The sequence below is a fragment of the Syngnathus leptorhynchus genome, chromosome 5 (assembly GCF_054491065.1).
Source record: "Syngnathus leptorhynchus isolate UIUO chromosome 5, UIUO_Slep, whole genome shotgun sequence".
Taxonomy (NCBI): domain Eukaryota; kingdom Metazoa; phylum Chordata; class Actinopteri; order Syngnathiformes; family Syngnathidae; genus Syngnathus; species Syngnathus leptorhynchus.
In genome coordinates, this window is record NC_141199.1 from 3,934,710 (window position 1) to 3,961,014 (window position 26,305).

General features: G+C 42.2%; 1 protein-coding gene across 5 annotated transcripts in view; it reads right to left on the bottom strand.

The window, feature by feature from the left end:
- Positions 1-26,305, bottom strand: part of wdr17 (WD repeat domain 17) — a 96,296-nt gene that overhangs the window by 39,258 nt on the left and 30,733 nt on the right. For 4 of the 5 annotated variants that reach the window (XM_085911114.1, XM_085911111.1, XM_085911113.1 and 1 more), the window contains exons 8-21: positions 23,090-23,277; positions 22,792-22,960; positions 22,598-22,689; positions 22,170-22,252; positions 21,655-21,741; positions 21,321-21,485; positions 21,007-21,122; positions 20,535-20,621; positions 14,057-14,206; positions 12,127-12,257; positions 8,203-8,328; positions 4,845-5,000; positions 4,515-4,579; positions 3,006-3,138 (exon numbers count right to left, since the gene is read on the bottom strand). In XM_085911114.1, the coding sequence (XP_085767240.1) occupies positions 3,006-3,138; positions 4,515-4,579; positions 4,845-5,000; positions 8,203-8,328; positions 12,127-12,257; positions 14,057-14,206; positions 20,535-20,621; positions 21,007-21,122; positions 21,321-21,485; positions 21,655-21,741; positions 22,170-22,252; positions 22,598-22,689; positions 22,792-22,960; positions 23,090-23,277 (1,748 nt within the window). The remainder of the gene's footprint in view (positions 1-3,005; positions 3,139-4,514; positions 4,580-4,844; positions 5,001-8,202; positions 8,329-12,126; positions 12,258-14,056; positions 14,207-20,534; positions 20,622-21,006; positions 21,123-21,320; positions 21,486-21,654; positions 21,742-22,169; positions 22,253-22,597; positions 22,690-22,791; positions 22,961-23,089; positions 23,278-26,305) is intronic. The other variant, XM_085911116.1, reaches the window with a different exon arrangement.

Genomic DNA, 26,305 nt, shown 5'->3' on the forward strand with positions numbered 1-26,305 from the left:
TCGGTGCCTCTCCCCCACACTGCGACCTCAAACGACAGCTGTCACTGTGTCACCCTACCAACAAATGGCGAAAAGAAAGGCAGAAAATAGAACTTTTCTGGACAGGTGGGAGACAGAATATCTGTTTATATGTATACAAGACAGACCTGTTTGTCTTGTTTGTGGAGCCAATGTGTCAGTAACTAAGGAGCACAATATTAGACGACACTATGAAACCAAACACCAGGACAAATATAAGGACCTGGACACGGCTCAAAGGAGCCAGAAAGTTAAGGAGATGAAAAGAGGTTTGATTTCACAACAGAAAATGTTCACAAAAGCCACAACACAAAGTGAGGCTGCTGTAAAGTCAAGTTATATCGTGGCACAAGAAATCACCAAATCAGCCCGACCCTTTAATGGAGAGTTTGTAAAAAAGTGCATGATGAAGGTTTGTGAACAAGTGTGCCCCGAGAAAAACCAAGCCTTTGCAAACGTAAGCCTGAGCAGAAACACAATAGCTGACCGCACATGCGAGCTTGCCACCAATCTGCATGTCTAGTTGATGGAGAAGGGAAAATATTTTGTTTCTTTTTCCCTTGCTGTGAATGAGAGCACTGACGTGTCTGATATTGCGCAGCTGACTGTCTTCGTCCGCGGCGTGGACACAAATCTGTGTGTTACGGAGGAGCTTTTGGGATTTAAACCAATGCATGGCACAACCACAGGGAAAGAAATCTTTGAGGAGGTTTGAAAATGTGTAACTGAAATAAACCTTCCGTGGAATAAACTTGTGGGATTAACCACTGATGGTGCGCCAACCATGAGTGGTAAAAGGAATGGACTGGTGGGCAGGATCTGTGAAAAGATGCGCGAAGAGAACTGTGCAGGTGAATTATCTGTTGTTCACTGCATCTTACATCAAGAATCCCTGTGTGGTAAAGCGCTGAAGATGGAGGATGTTATGTCCACAGTAACACAAAGGTCTCAATCACCGCCAGTTTAAGTCTTTTCTGGAATTTTCTATGCACTTTCTTGCTACTCCAAGGCCTGAATGGTTGATTTATTCATAGTTATGTTATTTTATTTTCCAATTTATTAGCCTGTGTAAGAAGCTAATTTTGACATTTACCTCCGAAGGCTGCAAACAGAAAGGAGGCATTACATTTTTATTTAAATTTTATTTAATATGCCATTGATATGTTTTATTATTATTATTATTATTATTATTATGACTATTATTGTTATTATTAGTATTATTAGTGCTATTATCAACTTGATTTTGCACGCCTGCACTTTTAAGTTATATAAGCCTTGCTTGTTCAATATTCATTGTAAAATCAAAACTTGTTTGATTCCATATTAAAAGGTTCATTTGTTCAACCTTGGCCCACGGCTTTGTTCAATTTAAAATTTTGGCCCACTGTGAATTTGAGTTTGACACCCCTGGGTTAGATAAAGCTGAAAGACACCAGACCCAACAATACAAATGAGCTAAAGGCCCCTCACACCCAACACCTGCCACTGACCACCGACGGTGCTGTGGTGGAGAGAGTGTGCAGCACCAGATTCTTGGGGGTGCACATCAGTGAAGACCTCTCCTGGACCACCAACACTGCATCACTGGCGAAGAAAGCTCAACGCTGCCTGTACTTCCTGCGGCAACTCAGGCGAGCAGGTGCTCCACCAGCCATCATGACCACATTCTACTGTGGCACCATTGAGAGCGTCTTCTCCAGTTGTATTGCTGTGTGGGGTGGTAGCTACACTGAATACAACATGAAAGCCCTGCGGAGCATAGTGAACACAGCTGGTAGGATTATTGGGGCTTCACTCCCCTCCCTGAAGGACATTTACACCTCCCATCTCACCCGCAAGGCGACCACAATTGTGTGTGATGTCACCCCGCTCACACTTTGATCTACTGCCCTCTCCAGATTCACCAACAGCTTCATACTCCAGGCTGCAGGATCCTGAACTCTCTCCCCCCTCCACCCTCGGCTGCATAACGTCCTGACCTTTTGGGCCATGTTGGCTGCCTTGCACTACTCTTGCGCTATATTCTGACTGTCTGCTGTATGCACACTTGCTCCATTTTTGCTCCTCTTGTTTGTTCGTTCATTCATTCATTCATTCATTCATTCATTCATTCATTCATTCATTCATTCATCGCTCTTGTTTATTCATTGTATGTGCCTTCTTGTTTTTACTTTTTGTGTTGTTTTCTTGGATGTTTTGTAATATGTTTTGTCACCATGGTGTGGGAAACGCAATTTCCATGGCATGTGAAGAAATTGACAATAAAGCAGACTTTGACTATTGAAGCATCCTGGGCATCCATAACACTTCAGCAATGCCACAGGCTGATCGGCTCCATGCCACGACGCATTGATGCAGTAATCCGTGCAAAAGGATTCCCAACCAAGTACTGAGTGCATTAATGGACATTTTCAAATGTTTGATTTTGTTTTGCTGTTATAAATCTTCTTTTTTTTACTTGGTCTGAGGAAATATGCTAATATTTTGAGATAGGATATTTGAGTTTTCTTAAGACGTATGCCATAATCAGCAATATTAAAATAATAAAAGGCTTCCAATATTTCAGTTGATTTGTAATGAATCCAGAATGTATTACATTTTTGTTTTTTTAATTGCATTACAGAAAATAAAGAACTTTATCACAATATTTTAATTTTCTGAGACAGTCCTGTATGTTAACTTGCTGTCTGTTGGTACCTGTCAGGGTGTTATTGTGTTGTGTGAGAAAATAGCAACTTTAGTTAGTTTCTTTAGAAATATTTGAAAATTCTCTGGCTAAGTTCAAAGCAGCTAAAAAGCTAGGGATAAGTATGCATTTCTCTTACATTATTAAAAGAATAAAAATCCCCTTGTCCTAGAATTGCATTCAATGTAACAAACGTAATTCTAAATTCCACGCACGTAATGGGTATAATTTTAGACTCTCATTTAAACCCAGTCAATTATCTGTCATGAATAAAATGCTATTGTGGTATTTCCAAATGTACCTGTGTAACTAGTAAGGCCTCAAGCAGCTGTCCTCTGCCAGTGAAGAATGCAACAAGTTTCTTAACGTCTCCTGTAGCAATGCAGTAAGGGATTGCATCATCGTTATCCTCCACCATCAGCTGATCAGCTCTCCTACAATACAACCATAACAGACATTTAAAAAAGAGGTAGAATTGTGCACATACGTAAGATTACATACACTTCTGAGCACAACTGTACATTCGACTACTTTCTCACTGAAAAGTTCAAGTATCTCTTGTACACTAGTTATTGGGCATAAGCTAGGTCTGTAACCATGCACAGTACAGTAATCCCTCGCTACATTGCGGTTCGTTTATTGTGGTTTCACTACATCGCAGATTTTTTTTTTCAAATTTCCACAATTCAAAATAAAACTTCTAATTTGGGGAATTATGGCATGAAAGTTGCCCACACGCCATCAGAAGCCAGGGAGTGCCCACACAATTGCAGTGCGTACACTGCAAAAATTGTTACAATAACACAAGTTCTAAAAACATACAGTGTAGTCCCTTGTTGTAGAAAATTTGTTTTAACAATAAAATAGTTCAAAAACATATTTACAGTATGTACACTTGTACCTTGATATGAAAATGTTATAATAATAAAAACTGTTCTAAAAACCTATTTACAGTATGTGTTAAGAATTATCCATGTTATGTTATTCAGTCGTGCTTTGATTTGAGGTAGGGTGCTTTATTTTGAAAGCAGTTTCCATCTTTCTGTTTCACGTTCGTGTACATACATGTTACATCGTGGGTCTCCTAACAAAAGAAATGAACGATAACATATGTCAAATCTTTTGGACAATGTAGTATTGCTCCAAATGTTAGTTTACATTGCTTTAGAGGTCCGTTTTTGTGTTAGCACGATCGCAAATTATCATCTTTCCGCTAACTCGTTAGCCTGCCCTGTTCTTCTTGTTAACATGTTACACGCACACACGTATATTTATATTTTCAATATCTATATAAAATGTTCTGTGTTATTTATACTATTAATGTCTTATTTACATGTTTGAAACAATTATTTAATGTTCTAATAATAAAATATGCACTTAAATGGTTTCATATACATTTCATATACACAAAAAAATGTACAGATGAGTGGGTGACCCTACTTCACAGATTTCACTTATCCCGGGTGGTTTTTGGAAACAATTATACGCGAAAAACGAGGGATTACTGACTGTATATTTTCCCAGAGTATCGGTTTTTTTTTAATGCATTTGTGGTATTGGTGTCTTTTTTTATATGTACGTTGACCTTACAATACCTCAAATTATTCCTCAAGCCTTCTCAAAGTTGTGCCACTGAAAATCTCGTTTGTCACATTGCCTAAGCAAGCAAATAATAATTTAACTGTGCTAATATTTTGTCTCCCCCTGTTTGTCCTCAGTGATGTCCCGCTACACTCATTGGTCATTGCTCAGTATTCAATTTGCATAATTGATCAATATAAAGTATAGGTTCAGTTAAATAAAAGCCTACCTTTGCATCAGTTTTTTCCAGTACTTCATGGATACTCCTGGTGCTACAGCTAACGCTTTCTCCCACTGCGAGAGAGAAATATTTATACACAATTATGAATTCATTACATTCTCAACAAGTCTCTTTTCTTTGCTTTGATCTGTCCTCAAAAGATAGATAAAACAAGTTACAAACTTAAGTTTGTTAAAATGGAGTCCCTTCATGAGTAGAAAATATTAACTTTTTTGTAGTTATAAGGGTCAAAAACACATTTGTTGCGTAAAGTGTGAGTGTGTGTCCCGTATACTACGCAGAACAAACAAGTAAGGTGCAAAAGTGCACATGTAGCACCTGTCCAAGCTCCACCATTAATTCACAGTATCGCTGAATCTGTCCTAGCCTCAAATGGATATCTCCTGCTTCTTTAAGGCGTTCTTCTTTACTCGGAGCACCAATACCACCTCCGAATTTAGACATCTTGACAATGGTCAATTCCTGGGCTTCAGACTGAGGGAAAACACAAAAAGAGGAGAGGAAGTTTCAATATGAAAAATATTGAATAGACAAAAATAATTTTGTAATCATGGTTGAAGAATGAGTCAACTCGTGGGTAGAGTGAACATGCATTAATCTGTATACACAACACAGCCATTCCAATTTACAAAGCAACTGTACTTACAGAGTTTACAAGTCCATACTCTGGGTCCTTCATATTGATTATCATATTATCGTTTTTTTTCTTAGTTTGGGTGGGGGGACGACTTATACTGAGGAGCGACCTGTATGTGAATTTTTTCAAAGATTTTTAAAATAAAATAAAAAAAAGGGAAACCGTGATGTAGCAAGGGATTGCAGGAATTGGAATTTGAAGTGACGTCAACAGCGCGGCGGTTGTTTACATAAAGGACAAAGATTCGATCACGGGATGACGAAGATGACGACGGGCCCCACGTACTACCGGCATCATTAGCGGCTTTGTTTGTAAGTGACACGAAGGACGAAGAGTTTGAAGGGTTTAATGATTTGGAGTGACACAGAAGGTTTGAAAAACTATTATGGCTTTTACGCACGCCCGGTCCGACTCGACGGAGCTCTCTTTCACCTCCGTGGATGGAAGTCGGGGGCCGGCGCTCGGCTGGGTGGCTGTCCAGGGACGGTCGATGGGGCTCGGACATGGCTTTTACGCACGCCCGGTCCTACTCTACGGAGCTGTCTTTCACCTCCGTGGATGGAAGCCTGGGGCCGGCGCTCGGCCGGGTGGCTGTCCGGGGACGGTGGCTGGGGCTCGGACATGGCTTTTACCAAATCCACGTCTTTGCTTGTATACTTTGTTAATCTACAATATAGTTATATACAAGATCTGTGGAATAACGACGAGGCTGACGTCAGGGCACACGCGCGGCGTTGCTGACAAAGGACGAGGAATTTGATCGATGGATTTAATGATTTGGAGTGATACAGATGGTTTGATAATAGTGTTGTAATATGATAGTTGTTCGAAATATACTTTATATATTGTTATATGGGTCTGGGGAATTATTAGAAATGGAACTTAAGAGTCCGACGTCAGCGGCACATACGCGACATTGTTTATATAAAGGACGATCGATTGATTTAATGAATTGGAGTGACACAGATGGTTTTATAAACGTGTTATTTATGTAATAGTTATTAGGATAACTCTGAATGTTACGTCAGGCCCGTTCTCAGCTCTTCGTTTGTGTTTATGTCACGTTAGCATACCTATCGTTTAGCTTGTTGTTGCTCGTTCATGTCTGTTCTTGGTGTTGGATTTTGACGAATAGATTTGCCCCAAAAGTGTGATTTATACTCCGGTGTGACTTATATATATTTTTTTCACTTTATTGTGCATTTTATGGCTGGTGCGACTTATATTTCGGAGCAACTTATAGTCAGAAAATTACGGTATTTTAATAAAGTTAGTATTAAAGTGGCCTGAGAGTCTGGTTGGCCAGCTTGAACAGCTTGGCCTAATGAGAGGCTTTTGGCCAAATGCCTGTTAAGTGGCCGTTTATTTAAATGTCACATATAGTTCATCTATTGCACGTGTCAAACTCAAGGCCCGGTGGCCAGATACGGCCCGCCACATCATTTTATGTGGCCCACAAAGACAAACTGGGCATCAAATTGTCATTACTCGCATTGCAAATTGTCTTCACTTTTAATAACTTTTTTTTAATATTTGAGCAGTTTTTACTCGTCTGATTTGAAAATTAGTTTTTCGTCAGTTTGTTTTGTAGCTTTTACTGTATATAATATGAGGAGCTCATACATTTATTTGGGTTGACAGTCATAATGGCCCTTAGAAAGAAGCTATGACTACAATGCGGCCTGCGAAAAAAAACGAGTTTGACACCCCTGTTCTAAATCATCTTCAGTTGTGAGTGTGAACTGTGGTGTGCCCTGTGATTGGTTGGCAAACAGTTCAGTGTGCACCCAACCTACTTCCCAAAGTTGGGTGGGACAGGCCCCGAGCATGCTATGACTACAATGCGTTCCACGAAAAAAATGAGTTTGACACCCCTGATCTATTGTGTCCTGTTTGTTATTGCCTGTGTGTATTTTCAATTACATAAACTATGAGTATAGTAATTGCACCCAATTTGTGGGAGAGGCGCTGGGAGGAGCTTAACTGGTAGGCAAAGAGTGAGGTCGGTCCTGCCGGGCTATAGGTGATTATAGCTAAAGGGGAAATTAATTGTAGACAGGGTAAGAAGGTGTAAAATATTTTGTGATCTCAGAAACACAATAGAGTTCACCACTACTGTGGGACCCTAACCAGAGTACCATTCAGTTCTAGTTTAAGTGAGTTGATCTCCTGTTTGTATTTTCTAATGTCCATGGAATAATTTTTTGCCTCAGCTGCAGGAGGCTGATTAATCTCCTTAGTTCATTTCAGGAATTTTATCATGGACTACATTCTGAACGTATGATTTTTGTTTGGGCGGGTATTCGTCTTCTGTTTATAGCTTGCATTTACAGGTTTGGTTTTAGTTTTAATGTTTTTTGACAACACAGCAATAGAGACCTTGCTTTCAACTGGCCTGATCTGAATTTAAATAAAGGTGTTAAAAAAATGAAAATGAAAAATTGCATTGTGTAAGTGGTCATAATCTTGTGTCTGTGCTCTACGGAAATGTATCACAGACATAAAATACCATTGTCACATGCCCGTTCCACCTGCCATCCAACCAGTGATTTTTCTTCAGTCAATTGTTCTCAGCCTGGCACTGATCAGAACCTCTGACAGTTCTCTTTCTCTGCTCCTGCCCCTCTCCTCCTGTTTTGCAGTCATCAGCATTTTTTTTGCCCGCATTTGCTGCTCATTACCACACCTACTCCCAGTTCATTCATTCGCTTACTTAAACCCTGCAAACCCATCACTTTGTGTCGGTTCGTCTGGCTTGCTACCTGTCTGATACCTGTATGCTACCAGTCAGTAACGCGACCTGTTATTCTTTTCTCCTGCCCGTGTTGCTCCCTATTATCCAGCTTTCCACTTCCCCTTTCCTCCCAATTCAATAAAGATCTGTGCTGCACATGGTCGCTCTGTCTCTGCTCATGATAATCAGTTGTTCATACTAATTATTCAGTAAGTGAAAATTTTAATTTGGTCGGATGGTGGTTAAGACTGCTGCAATGTTTTGTGAGTAATCAGCTTCCACACATATTTGTTACCGATACTTACTGTTTTAAACTTCAGTAGATGTTTCATGTGCATTACACCCTTGCTGTAGCTGCCTGGTAGCAGTGAGTCGTCCTGCCCATTAATGACAGATACCAAGTCCCACAGGTTGCTGCTTCCCCCTGGAGGCTAGCGGGAAAAAACGCATGCACACAAATAAATTAGTCCAAAGTCAAGTATAATTTATTTATATAGCTCTTAATCACAGAACGGTCTCAAAGGACTACACATGGCCAGAGTTGACAAATAACATCCACTGATATTAAATACAGGAAGGCAAGGGAAAACCACCCACAAACCAGTTAAAGCAGTCTAAAGTAAAATCATTTGGGTGATTCATGTAAATCAGGGGTGCCCAATATGTCGATCGCGATCGACCGGTTGATCGCCAAGCCACTACTGGTCGATCGCGTGATATTAAAATGTTTTGGGGGTTTTTCACACTTGACGCGTGTGCAAACAACGGCGCTAACACAACACAAACACGCTAGCTCGCGAGTTCCCTTCAATTGTCAGAACACTGTTTTTTCTCTTAAACTTAAGAAAGGGTATAAAAATGAGTGGGGCAGCTGGACATAGTAAGAAGTATCACTTTCATAGGGAATGGGAGTAGGACTTTTTTTTTCACGATGATACACACACACACACACACACACACACACCGTATTTTTCGGACTAAAAGTTGCTCCGGAATATAGGTCGCATTAGCCATAAAATGCACAATAACGTGAAAAAATACAAACAAGTCGCTCCGGAGTATAGGTCGCATTGTGGGGGAAATTTATTTGACAAAATCCAACACCAAGAACAGAAACGAACGAGCAACAACAGGCTAAACAATAGGTATGCTAACGTGACAGACACAAACGAAAACCTGAGACGTAACATTCAGTTATTCTAATAAATATTGCATAAATAACAATCTGTGTCACTCCAATTCATTAAATCCATCGATCGTCCTTGATGTAAACGATTCTGCGTATGCGCCGCATATGTACCGCGCTGCCGACGTCGGACTCGTAAGTTGCATTTCTAATAATTCCACAGACCCATATAACAATATATAAAGTATATTTCAAATAACTATCATATTAAAACAATATTATCAAACCATCTGTCACTCCAAATCATTAAATCCATCGATCAAATTCCTCGTCCTTTGTCAACATGTGCCCTGACGTCAGCCTCGTCGTTATTCCACAGATCTAGAATATAACTATATTGTAGATTAACAAAGTATACAAGAAAAGACGTGGGTTTGGTAAACGGCTCTTTATTTAACAAAACAAGAGTTCAACGAGGCAACAACTACTGAACTGTAACGATAAAAACATACGTATACAAGTTGCTACACGAAATAAAATATATCAAAAACATAACTATAACATGTCCGAGCCCCATCCACAGTCCCCTGACTGCCACCCGGCCGAGCGCCGGCCCCCGACTTCCATCCACGGAGGTGAAAGAGAGCTCCGTCGAGTAGGACCAGGCGTGCGTAAAAGCCATAATAGTTTTTCAAACCTTCTGTGTCACTTCAAATCATTAAATCCTTCAAACTCTTCGTCCTCGGTCTCACTTACAAACAAAGCCGCTAATGATGCCGGTAGTACGTGGGGCCCTTCGTCATCTTCGTCATCCCGTGATCGAATCTTTGTCCTTTATATAAACAACCGCCGCGCCGCTAAGGTCACTTGAAATTTAAATTACAGCAATCCCTTGCTACATCGCGGTTCGTTTATCACGGTTTCCCTTTTTTTTTTTTTGGGGAATTATATATATATATATATATATATATATATATATATATATATATATATATATATATATATATATATATATATATATATATATATATATATATATATATATATACATACATACATACATACATACACACACACACACACACACACACACACACACACACACACACACACACACACGCACACGCTGCTCAAAAAAATTAAAGGTACACTTTGAAAACACATCAGATTTCAATGGTGAAAAAAAGAAGTTGCTTGACAACGCCGCAGAATGCTCCTAATGAGACGACGGATGGTGTCTTGTGGGATGTCCTCCCAGATCTGTCTAAGGGCATCAGTGAGCTCCTGCAAAGTCTAACGAGCAACCGGGCGGCGTCTGATGGACCAAAACATTATGTCCCAAAGGTGTTCTATCGGGTTTAGATCTGGTGATCGTGAGGGCGATTCAATTGTGTCAATTCCTTCATCCTCCAGATACTGTCTGCATACTCTTGCCACGTGAGGCCAGGAATGTCGTGGATCAGGAGGAACCCAGGACCTACTGCACCATGGGTGCAAGGATTTCATCCCAATACCTAATGGCAGTCAGGTCTGTTCGTCCCTCCATGGAAATGCCTCCCCAGACCATCACTGACCCACCACCGAACCGGTCATGCTGAATGATGTTGCAGGCAGCATAGCGCTCTCCTTGGCTTCTCCAGACCCTTTCACGTCTATCACAGGTGCTCAGGGTAAACCTGCTCTCATCTGTGAAAAGCACAGGGCTCCAGTGGCGGACTTGCCAATTCTGGTGTTCTATGGCAAATGCCAATCGAGCTCCACGGTGCTGAGTAGTGAGCATAGGGCACACTACAGGATGTCGTGCCCTGAGGCCACCCTCGTGATTTCAGACGAGAGCGCAACCAGCAAGACTCGTGAGACCAGCATTTTCAGTGATTCACAACAGCAACGATTCTGCAGAAAATGAATTACTGCACTTTAGTAGCATAGTTGTTTGGGAAGGCTCTTTTTATACCCCATCATGGTACCCGCCTGTTCCCAATTAGCCTGATCACATATGGGATGTTCCAAATAGGTGTTTGATGAGCTTTTCTCAGCTTTCTCACAGCTAACACTCAATAAACGTTTTGGAAGAGAGGAGACTAATTCTCTTAGGTTCTAATGTGGAATTCTTTCCCATTCTTGCTTGATGACCTGCTTCAGTTGTTCAACAGTCCAGGGTCTTCCCTGTCGTATTTTACGCTTCATAATGCGCCACACATTTTCAACTGGAAACGGGTCTTGTTATGCATTTCCTACTATGCGTTTGCTATATGCATTTGTTATATGCTTTTCCTACTACGTATGTGCAGACGTGTTGTATGTCAGGAGTCAAGGAAATGGTTCAGTCGTTGTGATGGAATCACGTTGTTAAGGTGTACTTCCATCACGTTGTTGAGGTGTACAAGTAAAGTCGAGTGAGATGCACAGTTGTCGTTATTGTCGTTGTTCAACTTCACATGGCAGCAGAGTATGGCCGTTGGTAATTACAAAGTTCCGCCAGCGTTTGATGAGAAGAAGTCTTACGAAAGTTGGAAAAATTAAGTCTTAATATGGAGACTGTGGTCAGCGACTAAGGAGAGACTCGCTGACTGTTTGACCAAGAAAGAGGTGTCTGCACTCGTTTTGCTGAGGACCCTCAATGAAGGTGTATGGCAGCTTAAAACCTAAATGGACTGTACACAAAATACTTTTTGTTCATACTGTTCTACTCTTGTTATTAAAGCTGATATATGTTAAGGTAAAAAAAAAATTAAGGAAATATTTTGTTTACACTGCTTTTCTTTGTGGGATGTTCCAAATAGGTGTCTGATGAGCTTTTCTCAGTATTTTTTTTGCCACATTTCCCAACTTCTACGGGACGTGTTGCAGCCGTGAAATTCTAAGTCAATTATTATTTGGCAAAAAAACAATTAAGTTTATCAGTTTGAACATTAAATAGGTTGTTTTTGAAGTGTATTCAATTGAATATGGGTTGAGAAGCATTTTCAAATCATTGTAATTTGTTTTTATTTACATTTTACACAATTTCCCAACTTCAACCAAATCCGGTTTGTAGTATCAAATTATCTATGAAAAACTATCACACGATTACAAATTACATCAACATATAGAAAAGAGTTACCGAACAGCATTCGGAGAACCAACGCAGCTTCTTGGCAGTGATGTCAGAGCTTAGTTTCTCCAGCTCCTGTTTGATGTCTCTTGATACTTTGCCACAGAACAGTGGTGGAGAGTTGGGGACCATAGCTTTATCTGCAAGACACATAACCTGTGAGGGTCTATACCAGACATGGGCTAACTACGGCCCGCGGGCCACATCCGCCAAACCTGAATAAATTGTATTGTTAAACATTTTTTGTGGTCATTTTCGTTGCAATAACTGCGTTTCCCCAGTAGATGGGGAAACGCCCGCCCGCGCATTTACTCCCGGAAGCCATGTGAGGAAGGCTCAGCGCACACTCATAACTGCGTGTATGTACTCAGTAGTACGGACCCGGCGCACTCCATGCTCCATTTCTAGTACGTACCCGGCGCACTCCACGCTCTATTTATATCAGTGCCAAATTTCGAGTGTGGGCATTCTTGTAATTTGCACGTTAAGCTTTCAGATACAGTTTCACACTAAAGCCACCCACAAACCTTCCCCTGGAATCCTTCCAATAAAATGAGTGGCTCAAGGAAAAGAAAGGTGGTCACTGAGTGCCGAGTATTTAAAAAAGAGTGGACAATTTGGGGTGGCTCGGTGGCGCACTGGTTAGCACGTCCGCCTCACAGTTAGAAGGGTGCCGGTTCGATTCCACCTCCGACCCTCTCTGTGTGGAGTTTGCATGTTCCTCCAGGCACTCCGGTTTCCTCCCACATCCCAAAAACATGCTTGGTAGGCCGATTGAGCACTCCAAATTGCCCCTAGGTGTGAGTGCGAGTGCGGATGGTTGTTTGTCTCTGTGTGCCCTGCGATTGGCTGGAAACCGGTTCAGGGTGTACCCCGCCTGATGACTGCTGGGATAGGCTCCAGCACCCCCGCGACCCCCATGGGGACAAAGCGGTACAGAAAATGGATGGATGGATGGACAATTTGGATCGACCTACGTGTGTGACCTACGTGTGTGAGCAGACGTGCAGCCACATGAACATCAACAAAGCCCCGTCGCAGATCCAGGTTACCGGACCAACACCTCGGCTCTATCCTAAGAATTTTCACAACAAATCTTACTCCAGACTATGATGCACTAGCAAAAAAGGGAGACCAACAACACTGTTCCCACTGAAAATGAAGGGGAGTTTCTCAAGTTTGTTTTATTAAAGAAAAATGCATTTTGAAAATAATTTGTACAAATAGCAGGGATTGAAACGAGCGACCATTCTCATTTTCAAACAATGCAGGATGCTCAAGGACATTGATGTACCACCTGTTTGCGACTAATCTTAATTTTTAAAGTTCTTAAGGCCGACTTTAAAGAAGTGTTTCCCGTTTCCTCACCTCTGTCACCAGGTGTTTGTGAGTTAAAGCTCTGCTCTAATTTTCAGATATCCATCACCGTGTTGCCGTTTTGATTTCTTTATTACTTTAGATGTATTCTTTCACTGATTCTTCAACATGATGTAATTGGTCAGAATGATTGCCGTTTGATGTGATTTCACCTCATAAGATAAACATCTTTCATAAATCTGACCTGCAAGCGCTGAACTGATGGAAACTGTTATTCATAATAAGTGTCGTATTTAATGAGAATCACTGATAGTAGTTTTTTGGTGAAATGTGTTTTTAATGCTGTTAATAAATGCATTTGTTTTCAAAAAGCTTTTTTTGAATTTCCATGCTTGAATATCTATGCCTACTAAAGGTCAAAACCTTTTATGCAATGACCTTTACATGTCGTTTATATTACTTCACACAAACACTACATCCATCTGCTCCTGGTTCGGCCCCCGGTCAAAATTTAAAACCCAATTCAGCCCACAAGTCAAAAAGATTGCCCACCCCTGGTCTATACCTTTTTAGAATGCAGAACAGAACAAAACAGAACCAACTCAGTATTAATAAAGCTTACCAGTGTTTCCAATTATTTTCTCCCAAGGTTGGTTGGTGAGGACGTTTAGCAGGAGAGGAGCAATTAGAGGGGTCAGAGACCAAAGCCTCACTGTGCTGTCTCTGCTACAACTGGCCATGGTGAAAGGACGATTCTGATGGCATGTTAAACCTAAACACGCACACACACACACACACACACACACACATACACACACACAGACACACACGCCCCCCCCCAGACATATGCATGCACCCACACACCCACACACCCACACACAAATTAGATTTGAGAATAAGTCATTATAATAAGATTTCCTCTTTTTGTTGTTAGTTTTTTAGACTGCTATAAAAGAAACTATACCATTGGCTATCTATTGTAATTCTACAACAAGGGGGTGTCACTGGGTGAAACTGAGATCTACTTCTTTGAGCCATGATTTAATGCAAAGAGTTAGTTAGTCAATCAGTGACTCAGTCAGTCAGTTTGTTAGTTCATTAGTTAGTTTGGTACATACTTCTGAAATAACACATTTAATCCAATAATTAAAATTGCTTTATTTTTTATATTTTGATATATTTTGATAAACTGAGATCCACTTCTTTGAGCCATGATTTCATACAATGAGTTAATTACTCAGTCAGTCAGTGAGTTAGTTTGTTAGTTTGGTACATACTTCTGAAATAACACTAACTACATCTGAGGCAGTATTTCAGCTCAAAGTATTTTGGTTCATACATTAATGATTTCGGTTTATAACTTAATAATTTATTTCCTACCTAGCAAATTTTGGTTCCAACCTATTAATGATGATCAATCTTGTGTGACATAGAACGCATGTTCCACCAGTTCCACGTCAAGGCAAAAGACCAAGATTACCTACGATTCCTTTGGTGGGAGAATGGGAATCTTTAAGGCCAACCTTCCATCTATCCGATGAAAGTCCACTTGTTTGGTGCCGCTTTGTCACCTGCTTGTGCCAATTACGGATTAAAGCACATCGCCACTGTAGGACGAGAGGATTTCAGTGAACCGGCGTTCATCCAACAGAACTTCTACGTTGATGACGGACTGTCAAGCGTAGCATCGGAAAACAAATCAATATAGCTGTTGAAGGAAGCTAGAGAGCTTTGCAGCACAGGCAAACTCCGGCTGCATAAGTTTATCTCTAACAGCAAAGAAGTCCTAGCCACAATCCCAAAGGAAGAATGTGTAGAGGCTGTCAAAGACAAGGACATGGCACTCAGTGAACTGCACATGGAAAGAGCACTCGATGTAGAGTGTTGCGTAGCTTCTGATGAGTTCCAGTTCAGACTGACCGTCAAGCAGAACCCACTTACCCGAAGAGGAGTCTTGTCCACCATTTCTTCAGTATACGACCCACTGCGATTTATGGCACCATTCATCCTGGTGGGAAAGCAGATCCTGCAGCAGATGTGTCGTGACAAGCTTAGCTGGGATGACACCTTACCTGATGATTTATGACCTCTGTGGGAAAGCTGGCTCCAAGACCTGCAAAATCTGGCTGGGGTGAAGATTCCGAGATGTTATGTTCCATCAAGCTTCAAGGTCCAACACTACGAGTTACAAAATTTCTCCGATGCCAGTGTATCAGGCTATGGAGTGTGTTCATACCTCAGAGCTATGAGTACAACAGGTGAAGTCCACTGTTCCTTGGTAATGGAAAAGTCAAGAGTTGCCCCAACTAAGGTCATAACCATACCAAGACTTGAGCTGTCTGCACCAGTTGTAGCTGTCCGCACCAGTGACATGCAGAAGGAGGAGTTAGAATTGGAATGCCTACAAGAAATCTTTTGGACTTATTCGAAGGTTGTCCTCAAATACATCAGCAACGAAGCCAGAAGATTTCATGTATTTGTAGCAAACCGTGTAGAACGCATTAAGCAAAGCACAGAGTCTACACAATGGAGGTATGCAGCTTCGGAAGACAATCCAGTCAAGGGCAAGGCCAGTAAGTTGCATCGGTTCCTGGATGACCAAGGTGAGTTGGAGGCCGCTTAACTCATGCCACCTTACATCCACAAGCGAAACATCCAGCGATCCTTCCAAAGGACAATCATGTATCGATGTTACTTGTCAAGCATTATCATGAGAGAGTGCTGCACCAGGGACGAGGGATGACCATGAATGCCCTCCGATCCAATGGCATAAGGATACTAGGCTGTAGTAAAGCAGTATCTTCCCACATCTACAAGTGCACTAAGTGCCGGAGGTTTAGGAGATGCACTGAGCAACAAAGAATGGCAGACCTCCCGGAAGACCGGATGGAGACGGCTCCTCCATTCACTTACTGCGGGGTGGACTGCTATGGACCATTTTACGTAAAAGAGGGAAGGAAAGAGCTTAAACGCTATGGATTGATACTTACCTGCATGTGTTCCAGAGCTATTCACATTGAAATGCTCAACGACCTGACCACAGATGCATTCATGAACGCTCTGCGTTCAATTCATTGCTATTCATGGAAATGTACGCCAATTAAGAAGTGATCAACTTTGTTGGAGCAAGACGAGAGTTTGCCGAAGCTTTGAAAGAGATGAATCAGGAAGAGTTCAAGGAACTGGGATGTGAGTTCATCATGAATACTCCAGCTTCAAGTCACATAGGTGGTGTCTCTGAAAGACAAATCCGCACCATCAGAAGTTCTTGACGTCCATTCTAAAACAGTCATCCTCACAGCTTGACTGCACCTTTCTAAGAACATTCCTGTATGAAGTCATGGCAGCTGTGAACAGCAGACCTCTGACCACTGACTGTCTTAGTGATTCGTCCAGTCCAGATCCCCTGACGCCGAACCGCATACTGACCTTGAAGTCCACAATCCTCGCTCCACCTCCTGGGAAATTTGTCAATGAAGATCTGTACCTCCGCAAGAGATGGCGTCAAGTTCAACTACTAGCCAACCACTTCTGGATAAGATGGAAGAAGGAATACCTCCTGAACCTCCAGCAGAGACAGAAGTGGACCAAAAGTCAAAGGAACGCTAGGGTGGATGATGTTGTACTCCTGCAAGAGGATACTACACTGCATAACCAGTGGAAAATGGCAAAGGTCACTAAAGTGTACCCAGGAAAGGATGGGAGGGTACGAAAGGTCAAGCTGCTCATCAGTGACTCCACCCTTGATGCGAAGGGAAAGCGCACCTCCAAACCTGTCCACCTGGAAAGACCCATCCATAAGACGGTGACACTGGTAGAAGCAAGCTGAAGATTCCATTTTTTTCCTATTACTGTCCTCTTTCTGTCATTCACTCCAGGTGCAGTCTGAGGTGACCATTCTGGAAGAAGCCAAGACCCAGTTGTTGATTTGTTTACCTTTTCTATGCAGTAGTAATTTTAAAATCATATTCAGTACAGTTGATATGTTTTTGGTGAGAGTGTAACTGCATCTCAGCCGGTATTTCAGCTCAAAGTATTTTGGTTCATACATTAATGATTTCGGTTCATAACTTAATAATTTATTTCCTACCTAGCGAATTTTGGTTCCTACCTATTCACGGTGATCAATGAGGTGGATGGACTATTAGGTCGTTTCACACAGACCCCTTTTAGTGACGAACCTCCAGCAAAAATGTCCACGAGGAAAAGCCAGTTTTGCTAAGTTGTTGACTAGCCAAATTATTGTTAGGTTTTTCTTACGCCTTACTAATCACCTTTCACGCCTGTATATGCAGCTAATAAGGTAATGAGGGTGACGTTTTTGTGTTGTTTCATTGCGAAAGTTTGCATTTGATTTATTTACCTTGTTTATCTGTAGCATTGAAGCTTACAGCTAATATAACCACTTGTTTGCTGCAGTATTGTAGTATTGAATATGTTGCTAGTGGTTGTATATATATGTATATTGTAATGATTATTGTGATGAGGTCTAAAAGTTTGTTTAATAGTCTTATAGGTATTATATGTTTTATGATTAAGTTTATTAGCAGTAGTGCAATATGATGTAAAAAGAGAACAAAGGAGATTATTTTGATCATATTTATTTATTGTTAAGAAATGCACTGTATGTTTATGTTTTTGTTTACACAGTTCTCACGATCTGTAAAGGATGGTCTGTATGGTCTGTCAAGTCAAGATAAAACAGATCAGTAACAAAAAGACTTGAAGCTGTCTTTTATATACGAGAGGGAGTTATAAACACATTTAATCAAATTACTAAAATTGCTTTATTTTTTTATATTCTGTCTTCTCGGGACTAAATAGTGTCCAAAACCCAAACCTTAACCATGACATTCTCTCACATTTAGAAATGTGATAATGTGGTGGATACAGTAAGTATCAATATGGAACACTTTATTGCTATTAAGCCTTGGCAAGTGCTAACATTTAGAAAAGATGAAAACCCTAGGAAATCACAACATCCCTTGAGTAATGCTACTTTTTAAAACAGGCCTGCAATCTACTCTTTGTTCCTTGGGGGTTCACATACATTCAAAGAAATATTTTTTTGAAAATGTGGTCGGTGAACGTAATAAAAATATGGAAATCATTTCCACCTAGTTAAAACATTTTTGAACCAACTACAATTGCAAATAGTTATATTTATATAGTGAACAGTCCATTATGCCTTTTCTCAGTATACCCAAAATAACTCCACATATACAGGGAGAAGATGCTAACTCACATAGGCAAGCCAAAGCATGGATTTGAACCCATGACCTCAGAACTAGAAGCTAAACAGAAAAGAAACTCCACACATACAGGGAGAAGATGTTAACTTGCATAGGAAAGCCAAAGCATGGACCCTAACCCTAACCCTAACCCTCAAAATTGGAAATTAGACAGTTGTCTACTTTACCACAATGGTTATTTTCACTCCAAATGCCATGTTTCCCAAATTTTGCACCAGGTGTTAGTCCACACTTGTTAAAGTCACAGCACAGAAAGGAAATTGAGTTGTGTTATTTCAACATGAAATCATCTAACATATTTTATCCAAATAATACTTAATGTTGATCCTCTTACAAATATGATTACCGTAATTTTTGGAGTATATATCGTGTTTTTTTTTCTTAGTTCGGGTGGGGGCGGCGACTTATACTGAGGAGCGACTTATATGTGAATTTTTTCACAAATTTTCAAAATAAAAAAAAAAAAGGAAACTGCGATAAATGAATCGCGATGTAGCAAGGGATTGCTGTAATTTGAATTTCAAGTGACGTCAGCGGCATGGCGGTTGTTTACATAAAGGACAAAGATTCGATCACGGGATGACGAAGATGACGAAGGGCCCCACGTACTACCGGCATCATTAGCGGCTTTGTTTGTAAGTGACACGGAGGACAAAGAGTTTGAAGGATTTAATGCTTTGGAGTGACACAGAAGGTTTGAAAAACTATTATGGCTTCTATGCGCGCAACGGGAGCTCTCTTTCACCTCCGTGGATGGAAGTCGGTGGCCAGTCCTCAGCTGGGTGGCTGTCCATGGACGGTGGATGGGGCTCGGACATGGCTTTTATGGCCCGGTCCTACTCTACGGAGCTCTCTTTCACCTCTGTGGATGGAAGTCGGGGGCCGGCGCTCGGCTGTCCGGGGACGGTGGATGGGGCTCGGACATGGCTTTTACGCACGCCCGGTCTTATTCTATGGAGCTCTCTTCCACCTCCGTGGCTGGAAATGCCACCACCGGGGATGGAAGTCCACGCCGCCAAGTCGACGCCGGTGCTTGGGGCATTGTGGCGGTGAACTATTTATGTTATAGTTATTTGATATATTTTATTTCGTGTAGCAACTTGTATATGTTTTTATTGTTACCGTTCAGTAGTTGTTGCCTCATTGAACTTTGTTAAATAAAGAGCCGTTTACCAAATCCACATCTTTGCTTGTACTTTGTTCACGCTACAATAAAGTTATATACTAGATCTGTGGAATAACAACGAGGCTGACGTCAGGGCGCACGCGCGGCGTTGTTGACAAAGGACGAGGAATTTGATCGATGGATTTAATGATTTGGAGTGAGACAGATGGTTTGATAATAGTGTTGTAATATGATAGTTATTTGAAACGAAATTTGAGACGTCAGCGGCGCATACACGGCATCGATTACATAAAGGACAATCAATGGATTTAATGAATTGGAGTGACACAAATGGTTTCATAAACGTGTTATTTATGTAATAGTTATTAGAATAACTAAATGTTACGTCAGGCCCGTTCTCAGCTCTTTGTTTGAGTTTATGTCACGTTAGCATACCTATCGTTTAGCCTGTTGTTGCTCATTCATGTCTGTTCTTGGTGTTGGAGTTTGTCAAATAAATTTCACCCAAAATGCGACCTATACTCCGGAGCGATTTTTATACATGTTTTTTTTCACATTATTGTGCATTTTATGGCTAATGCGACCTATATTCCGGAGCGACTTTTAGTCCAAAAAATACGGTACCTATTGATTTAAGTAAATGAACCAGGCAGCCAATCTCATTTTTTGCTGGTGAACCCTGTTCTACAGCCATTCATATTCTTTGGAGGCAATATTTTTACCGTAAACATCAGCACCATGATCATAGACTGTGTCCAGGCAGTTGCCATCTCTTGTGTCCCAAACTTTGATTGTATAATCCCAAGAGCCTAGAAAAAAAAAAGACATTAAGGAGCCAGTGTGTACATTTTTCATCCATCCATCCATCCATCCATCCATCCATCCATCCATCCATCCATCTTCTTCCGCTTATCCAGGGTCGGGTCGCAGGGGCAGCAGTGTATACATTTTTGATTTATCAATGTTAACTAGTGGTGAAATAATCAAGTGCAATGACCCAAGTCATTTTCTTGATGGGCTATAACTCCCGTGTTTGTTTGTTGTATGTTTTAAGCTTATTTGTTCATTTTTTTCCTAGTTGCATCTTGACTATAACTTTGTCCATTTATAAACTCTGACTGATCTTATTTTAACAGTTGAAGAGCAAACCGTAAAATACTAAAAGTATAGTTACAGTTGGTGTAAAAAGCATACCTGAAATTAGGAGGTATGGAATCTCTGTGTTCCACATCAGGCCTCTGACTGGTGCTGTATGACCACTCAACACATTGATACATGCATCCTGTGTGTAGTCCCATATACGAACAGTACTGTCCAAACACAATCACAAGTGCTCTTTTAATTTAAAGTTGTTTTTTAACAGCACAATGTACAGATAAATTCACCTGTGCAGAGTATTGTACAGTATTGCATGCCCATACATTATTATCATTTCATTTATCTTTAGAGTTTTGGGGGAAATTGTCTTTTTTTTCTTTTTTTTTTTAACTGTTTGTGTTTCAACCCACCCATCATCTGATCCAGAACACAGTATCCCCTCTCTGAGCGGAGACCAACGGACGTGAAATACTTTAGCTAGGTGTCCAGTGAAGACTTTGAGTGGCTGGTCTGAGCTGGTGGCCAAGTAATACACGCGGACATTCTTATCTTCACAACCAGTAGCAATCATATCCCTGCGGGAATAGTTCAGCCATTATAAAACAGTTATAGCTTTGTTAGTGTCTAAAATAATAACCTGATAGGGTTATCTTGCAATTGTGTTTTGATTTCTGTATGGATTCAGTAATAATTGAACTGAGCTACACGATACTTTGCTTTTCCTGTTAAAAAGGTAGAACATACTTGTTGTTTTGACTCCAGTCACAGCCAAAAACTGCAGCAGGATGTTTGTACTTGTGAAGGATTTTACCATCAATGGTTCGAATAATGCTATTAAAAAAAGGAGACAAAAACTCAAGGTACATAATGTATGTAATCAGTATTTTGGAAGAATATTGATATCCATCCATTTTCTATACCGCTTGTCCCCACAGGGGTCGCGGGCGTGCTGGAGCCTATCCCAGCAGTCATTGGGCAGGAGGCGGGGGGACACCCTGAACTGGTTGCCAGCCCATCGCAGGGCACACAAGAGACGAACAACCATTCACACTCACACTCATACCTAGGCACAATTCGAGGTGTTCATTCGGCCTACCAAGCATGTTTTTGGGATGTGGGAGGAAACCGGAGTGCTTGGTGGAAACCCATGCGGGCACGGGGAGAACACGCAAACTCCACACAGGGAGGAGGTGGAATCGAACCAGAATAATAATATATATACTGTAATATAATAATATAAAAATATAATTACCACTTACCAGAATCCATCACCACTACAGGTTGCAATCCGCTTTGAATCTTTGTGACTCCAGGATATACAAAATATGCCATTTTTACCATGCTGGAGGAGGATTAAACAAAAGGTCACAATTTTATACAGTTACATAAACTTCAAGTATTAAAAGAAACCAGATAACTTGTTTGACCCAGGGAAAGTTCTGGAAAATCATGTTTCTTATTTCTTTTTTTTTCTTTTTTTCACAACAAACAAAAGGGCTGTACCATATCATATACACCCGCAATATACAGTATAACATACAGCAAAATAGAATAAAAAAGAATGAGATTACATTTGAAATAAACAGATGATGTCCACACATCTACAACCTCCTCTTGTAAAAACGAGCGCAGTGTTACGAAATATGTAAAAAACACAGAAATATATTACAGCAGTGAAGCAATAAACCTCATTAAAGCGTGTGATTATTTTTCCTTTCCGGATGTCCCAAATGAAAGCTCCATTGCGTGATGTTGCTGCTGCAATGCAGTTTAGGTCACCTTCAAAGCACACAGAGTGTTTTACATTCTTTTGTTAAAACTGGGAGATTATACTGAATTTGTGTGTACATGAGTAAGTGTGGGTGGGTGTGCTTATGTTACCTGGAGCCCAGGACAAGGAGTAAACCACACCTTCATTGCCTGGGGAGGTGTAAACTGCTGTCAGTGTGTTTGTGTCCCATATTTTGATGGTTCCATCAAAACTAGCAGTGGCCAACAAGTTAGGATCATCAGGCTTGAACTTGCAATCGAAGATGGTCTCGACATGGCCCTGCCAATGGACAACTGTCATGAATTCTTGTAAGACATAATTCTAAAACATGTTTCAGTTACTTAAAGAAAATAGTTTTTCATTGTTTTTAGACAAAAATGCAAAATGCAACTCCTTTCATTAGATTACCAGGTCTCGTAGAAAGTCCCACTTCTTAGCGGCCATGTCATAGAGTCCTACCCCTCCATCCATAAAACAACACACTGCATGGCCAGGAGGCAAAGAGAAGGACTGGTTCTGTGACAAAGTCGGGGGAGGTACTGCCTCACTAGTAGAGCTTGTATGTTGACTTTTACCGGAACAACAGGAACTCTGAGCTATAGGTGACAGAATCAAACAAAAATATTATATATACTACAGATGCATAGAAATAAATGAGAATTTCATGGAAAAGGTCAACTGGACAATTTCCGTTCAGTTCAAAAATTGGAGTGCATATATTATGCAGAGAGCAGCAAGGTGGTCGACTGGTTGGCACGTTCGCCTCACAGTCCAAAGGGTGTGGGTTCGCCTTCCTGTGTGGAGTTTGCATGTTCTTTCCGTTTCTGTGCGGGTTTCCTCAGTGTACTCCTTTACATTCTTAAAACATGTCCATAGGTATGATTGTGACTGTGAATGGTTGGGTTAGGACCCACCTCTCTAAGCCTCCTTCCAGGACCAGAGGTGCTTCATCTCGCACCTGAGGCCAATCAACAATCAACCACCTGCAGCTCATCAGCTCAGCAGGGCTGGTATATAGCTGCCTGCTTCCCAGTCACCAGTTGCAGGTTCGTGTTGTCAGCTCCAGTGTGAGGATCTCTCTCTAGCTGCTGCTGCTGGATTCCTTCTTGATTTGGATCACAAGCCTCCTCTCACCTGTGGTAATTCCTGACTTTCTGTGGATTTCTTTTTGTGGATTATAAATCTAGTTTTTTCCCCCTGAGTTTTTCCTGTGTGGATTTTTCAAGAGACTAAAGAGAATTACCTTTGTTGCCTTTATTTCCTGAGTTCTCCTAGACTGACTTGTCTTACTCTGAGAAATAAGTCTCACTTCCGTTGTGTCGTGCGTTTGGGGTCGAAGACAAACCTTAACAGGTTGTTTATCTATATGTGGCCTGTGATAGGCTGGAAAACAGATAAAGGTATCGCTGCCGACTGCCCAAAAACTGCTGGGATAGGCTCCAGCACACCCACGACCCTCATAAAGATAAGTGGTTCAGAAAATTTATGGATGGACATAACTTAGATTCACAACATACAATTTAAAAAAAAATTAACATTCCATAAAGAGCCAGTTTTTTTAATGCTGGTAAACAGTCAAACTTGGTTAAAAGGTCAGCTCCCGTGGAGTCACATCGTATATTCTCACTAGGGCTGTGTGGAGGATTTTTTTGTGTCCAACTTTAATATTTCTCCAAGTCGACCTCCGAGGTTTGTTGTACAGATGAATATCTGAAATTTATGGATTCGAATGGGCCACTACATTTAACTGCATCTCTATCCCTGACAGAAGAAGCATTTGGCCCGCTATGGCTGCATCCCCCCTTCGTGAGTCGTCACCTTATCGTGGTGGAGGGGTTTGCGTGCCCCTATGATACTAGGAGCCATGTTGTCTGAGTCTTCTTGCCCCTGATAGGGTCACTCATGACAAAAGGGTCCTAGGTGAGGGGCCAGACAAAGCACGGCTCACCCAAGCCCCTTATGATGAAAAACAAAAATGGACTTTGTTTTCCCTCGCCCAGACGCGGGTCACCGGGGCCTCCCCCCTTTGGAGCCAGGCCTGGAGGTGGAGCTTGAAAGCGAGCGCCTGGTGGTCGGGCTTTCGCTCATGGGGCCCGGCCGGGCATAGCACGAAAATAAAAACGTGGGTCCCCCTTCCCATGGGCTCACCACCTGTGGGAGGGGCCAAATGGGTCGGGTGCAAAATGAGCTGGGGGGCACCCAAAGGCGGAGACCTTGGCGGTCCGATCCCCGGCTGCAGAGGCTGGCTCTAGGGACATGGAATGTCACCTCTCTGGCTGGAAAGGAGCCCGAGCTGGTGTGTGAGGCAGACTACACATTGTCTATGCACCAAACGGCAGCTCAGAGTACCCACCCTTCTTGGAGTCCCTGGAGGAAGTGCTGGAGAGCGCTACTTCTGGGGACTCCATCGTTCTACTGGGTGACTTCAATGCTCACGTGGGCAATGACAGTGAGACCTGGAAGGGCGTGATTGGAAGGAACGGCCCCTCCGATCTGAACTCGAGCGGTGGTCTATTGTTGGACTTCTGGCCCGACACAGATTTTCTATAATGAACACCATGTTCAAACGTAAGGGTGTCCATGTGTGCACTTAGCACCAGGACACCCTAGGCCACAGTTCGATGATCGACTTTGTAGTCGTCGTGTCATCGGATTTGCGGCCGCATGTTTTGGACACTCGGGTGAAGAGAGCGGCGGAGCTGTCAACTGATCACCACCTCGTGGTGGGTTGGCTCCGATGGTGGGGAAAGATGCGGGTCCGATCTGGTAGACCCAAACGCTCTGTGAGGGTCTTCTGGGAACGTCTGGCAGAATCCTCTGTCAGGAAGAGCTTCAACTCCCACCTCCGGCAGAGCTTTTCCCACGTCCCGGGGGAAGCGGGGGACATTGAGTCCGAGTGGACCATGTTTTGCGCCTCCATTGTTGAGGCAGCCGACGGGAGTTGTGGCCATAAGGTCGTCGGTGCCTGTCGTGGGACGAGTTTGGCGAGGCCATGGAGAATGACTTCCAGAAGGCTTTGAGTAAATTCTGGTCCACCATCCGGCGTCTCAGGAGGGGGAAGCAGTGCAGTCAACACTGTTTACAGTGGAGATGGCGTGCTGCTGACCTCGACTCGGGACGTCGCGAGTCGGTGGGGAGAATACTTCGAAGACCTCCTCAATTCCACTGACACGCCTTCCATTGTGGAAGCAGGGCCTGGAGACTCTGAGGCGGACTCTCCAATCTCGGAGGTCGAAGTCACTGAGGTAGTTAAAAAAACTCCTCGGGGGCAAGGCCCCGAGGGTGGATGAGATCCGCCCGGAGTTCTTAAAGGCTCTGGATGTTGTGGGGCTGTCATGGCTTACACGCCTCTACAGTATTGCGTGGACATCGGGGACGATGCCTCTGGATTGGCAGACTGGGGTGGTGTTCCCCCTACTTAAGAAGGGGGACCGGAGGGTGTGTTCCAATTACAGGGGAATTACACTCCTCAGCCTCCCTGGTAAGGCCTATTCAGGGGTGCTGGAGAGGAGGGTCCGTCAGGAGGTCGAACCTCAGATTAAGGAGGAGCAGTGTGGCTTTCGTCCTGGCCGTGGAAATGTGGACCAGCTCTACACCCTCGGCAGGATCTTTGAGGGTGCATGG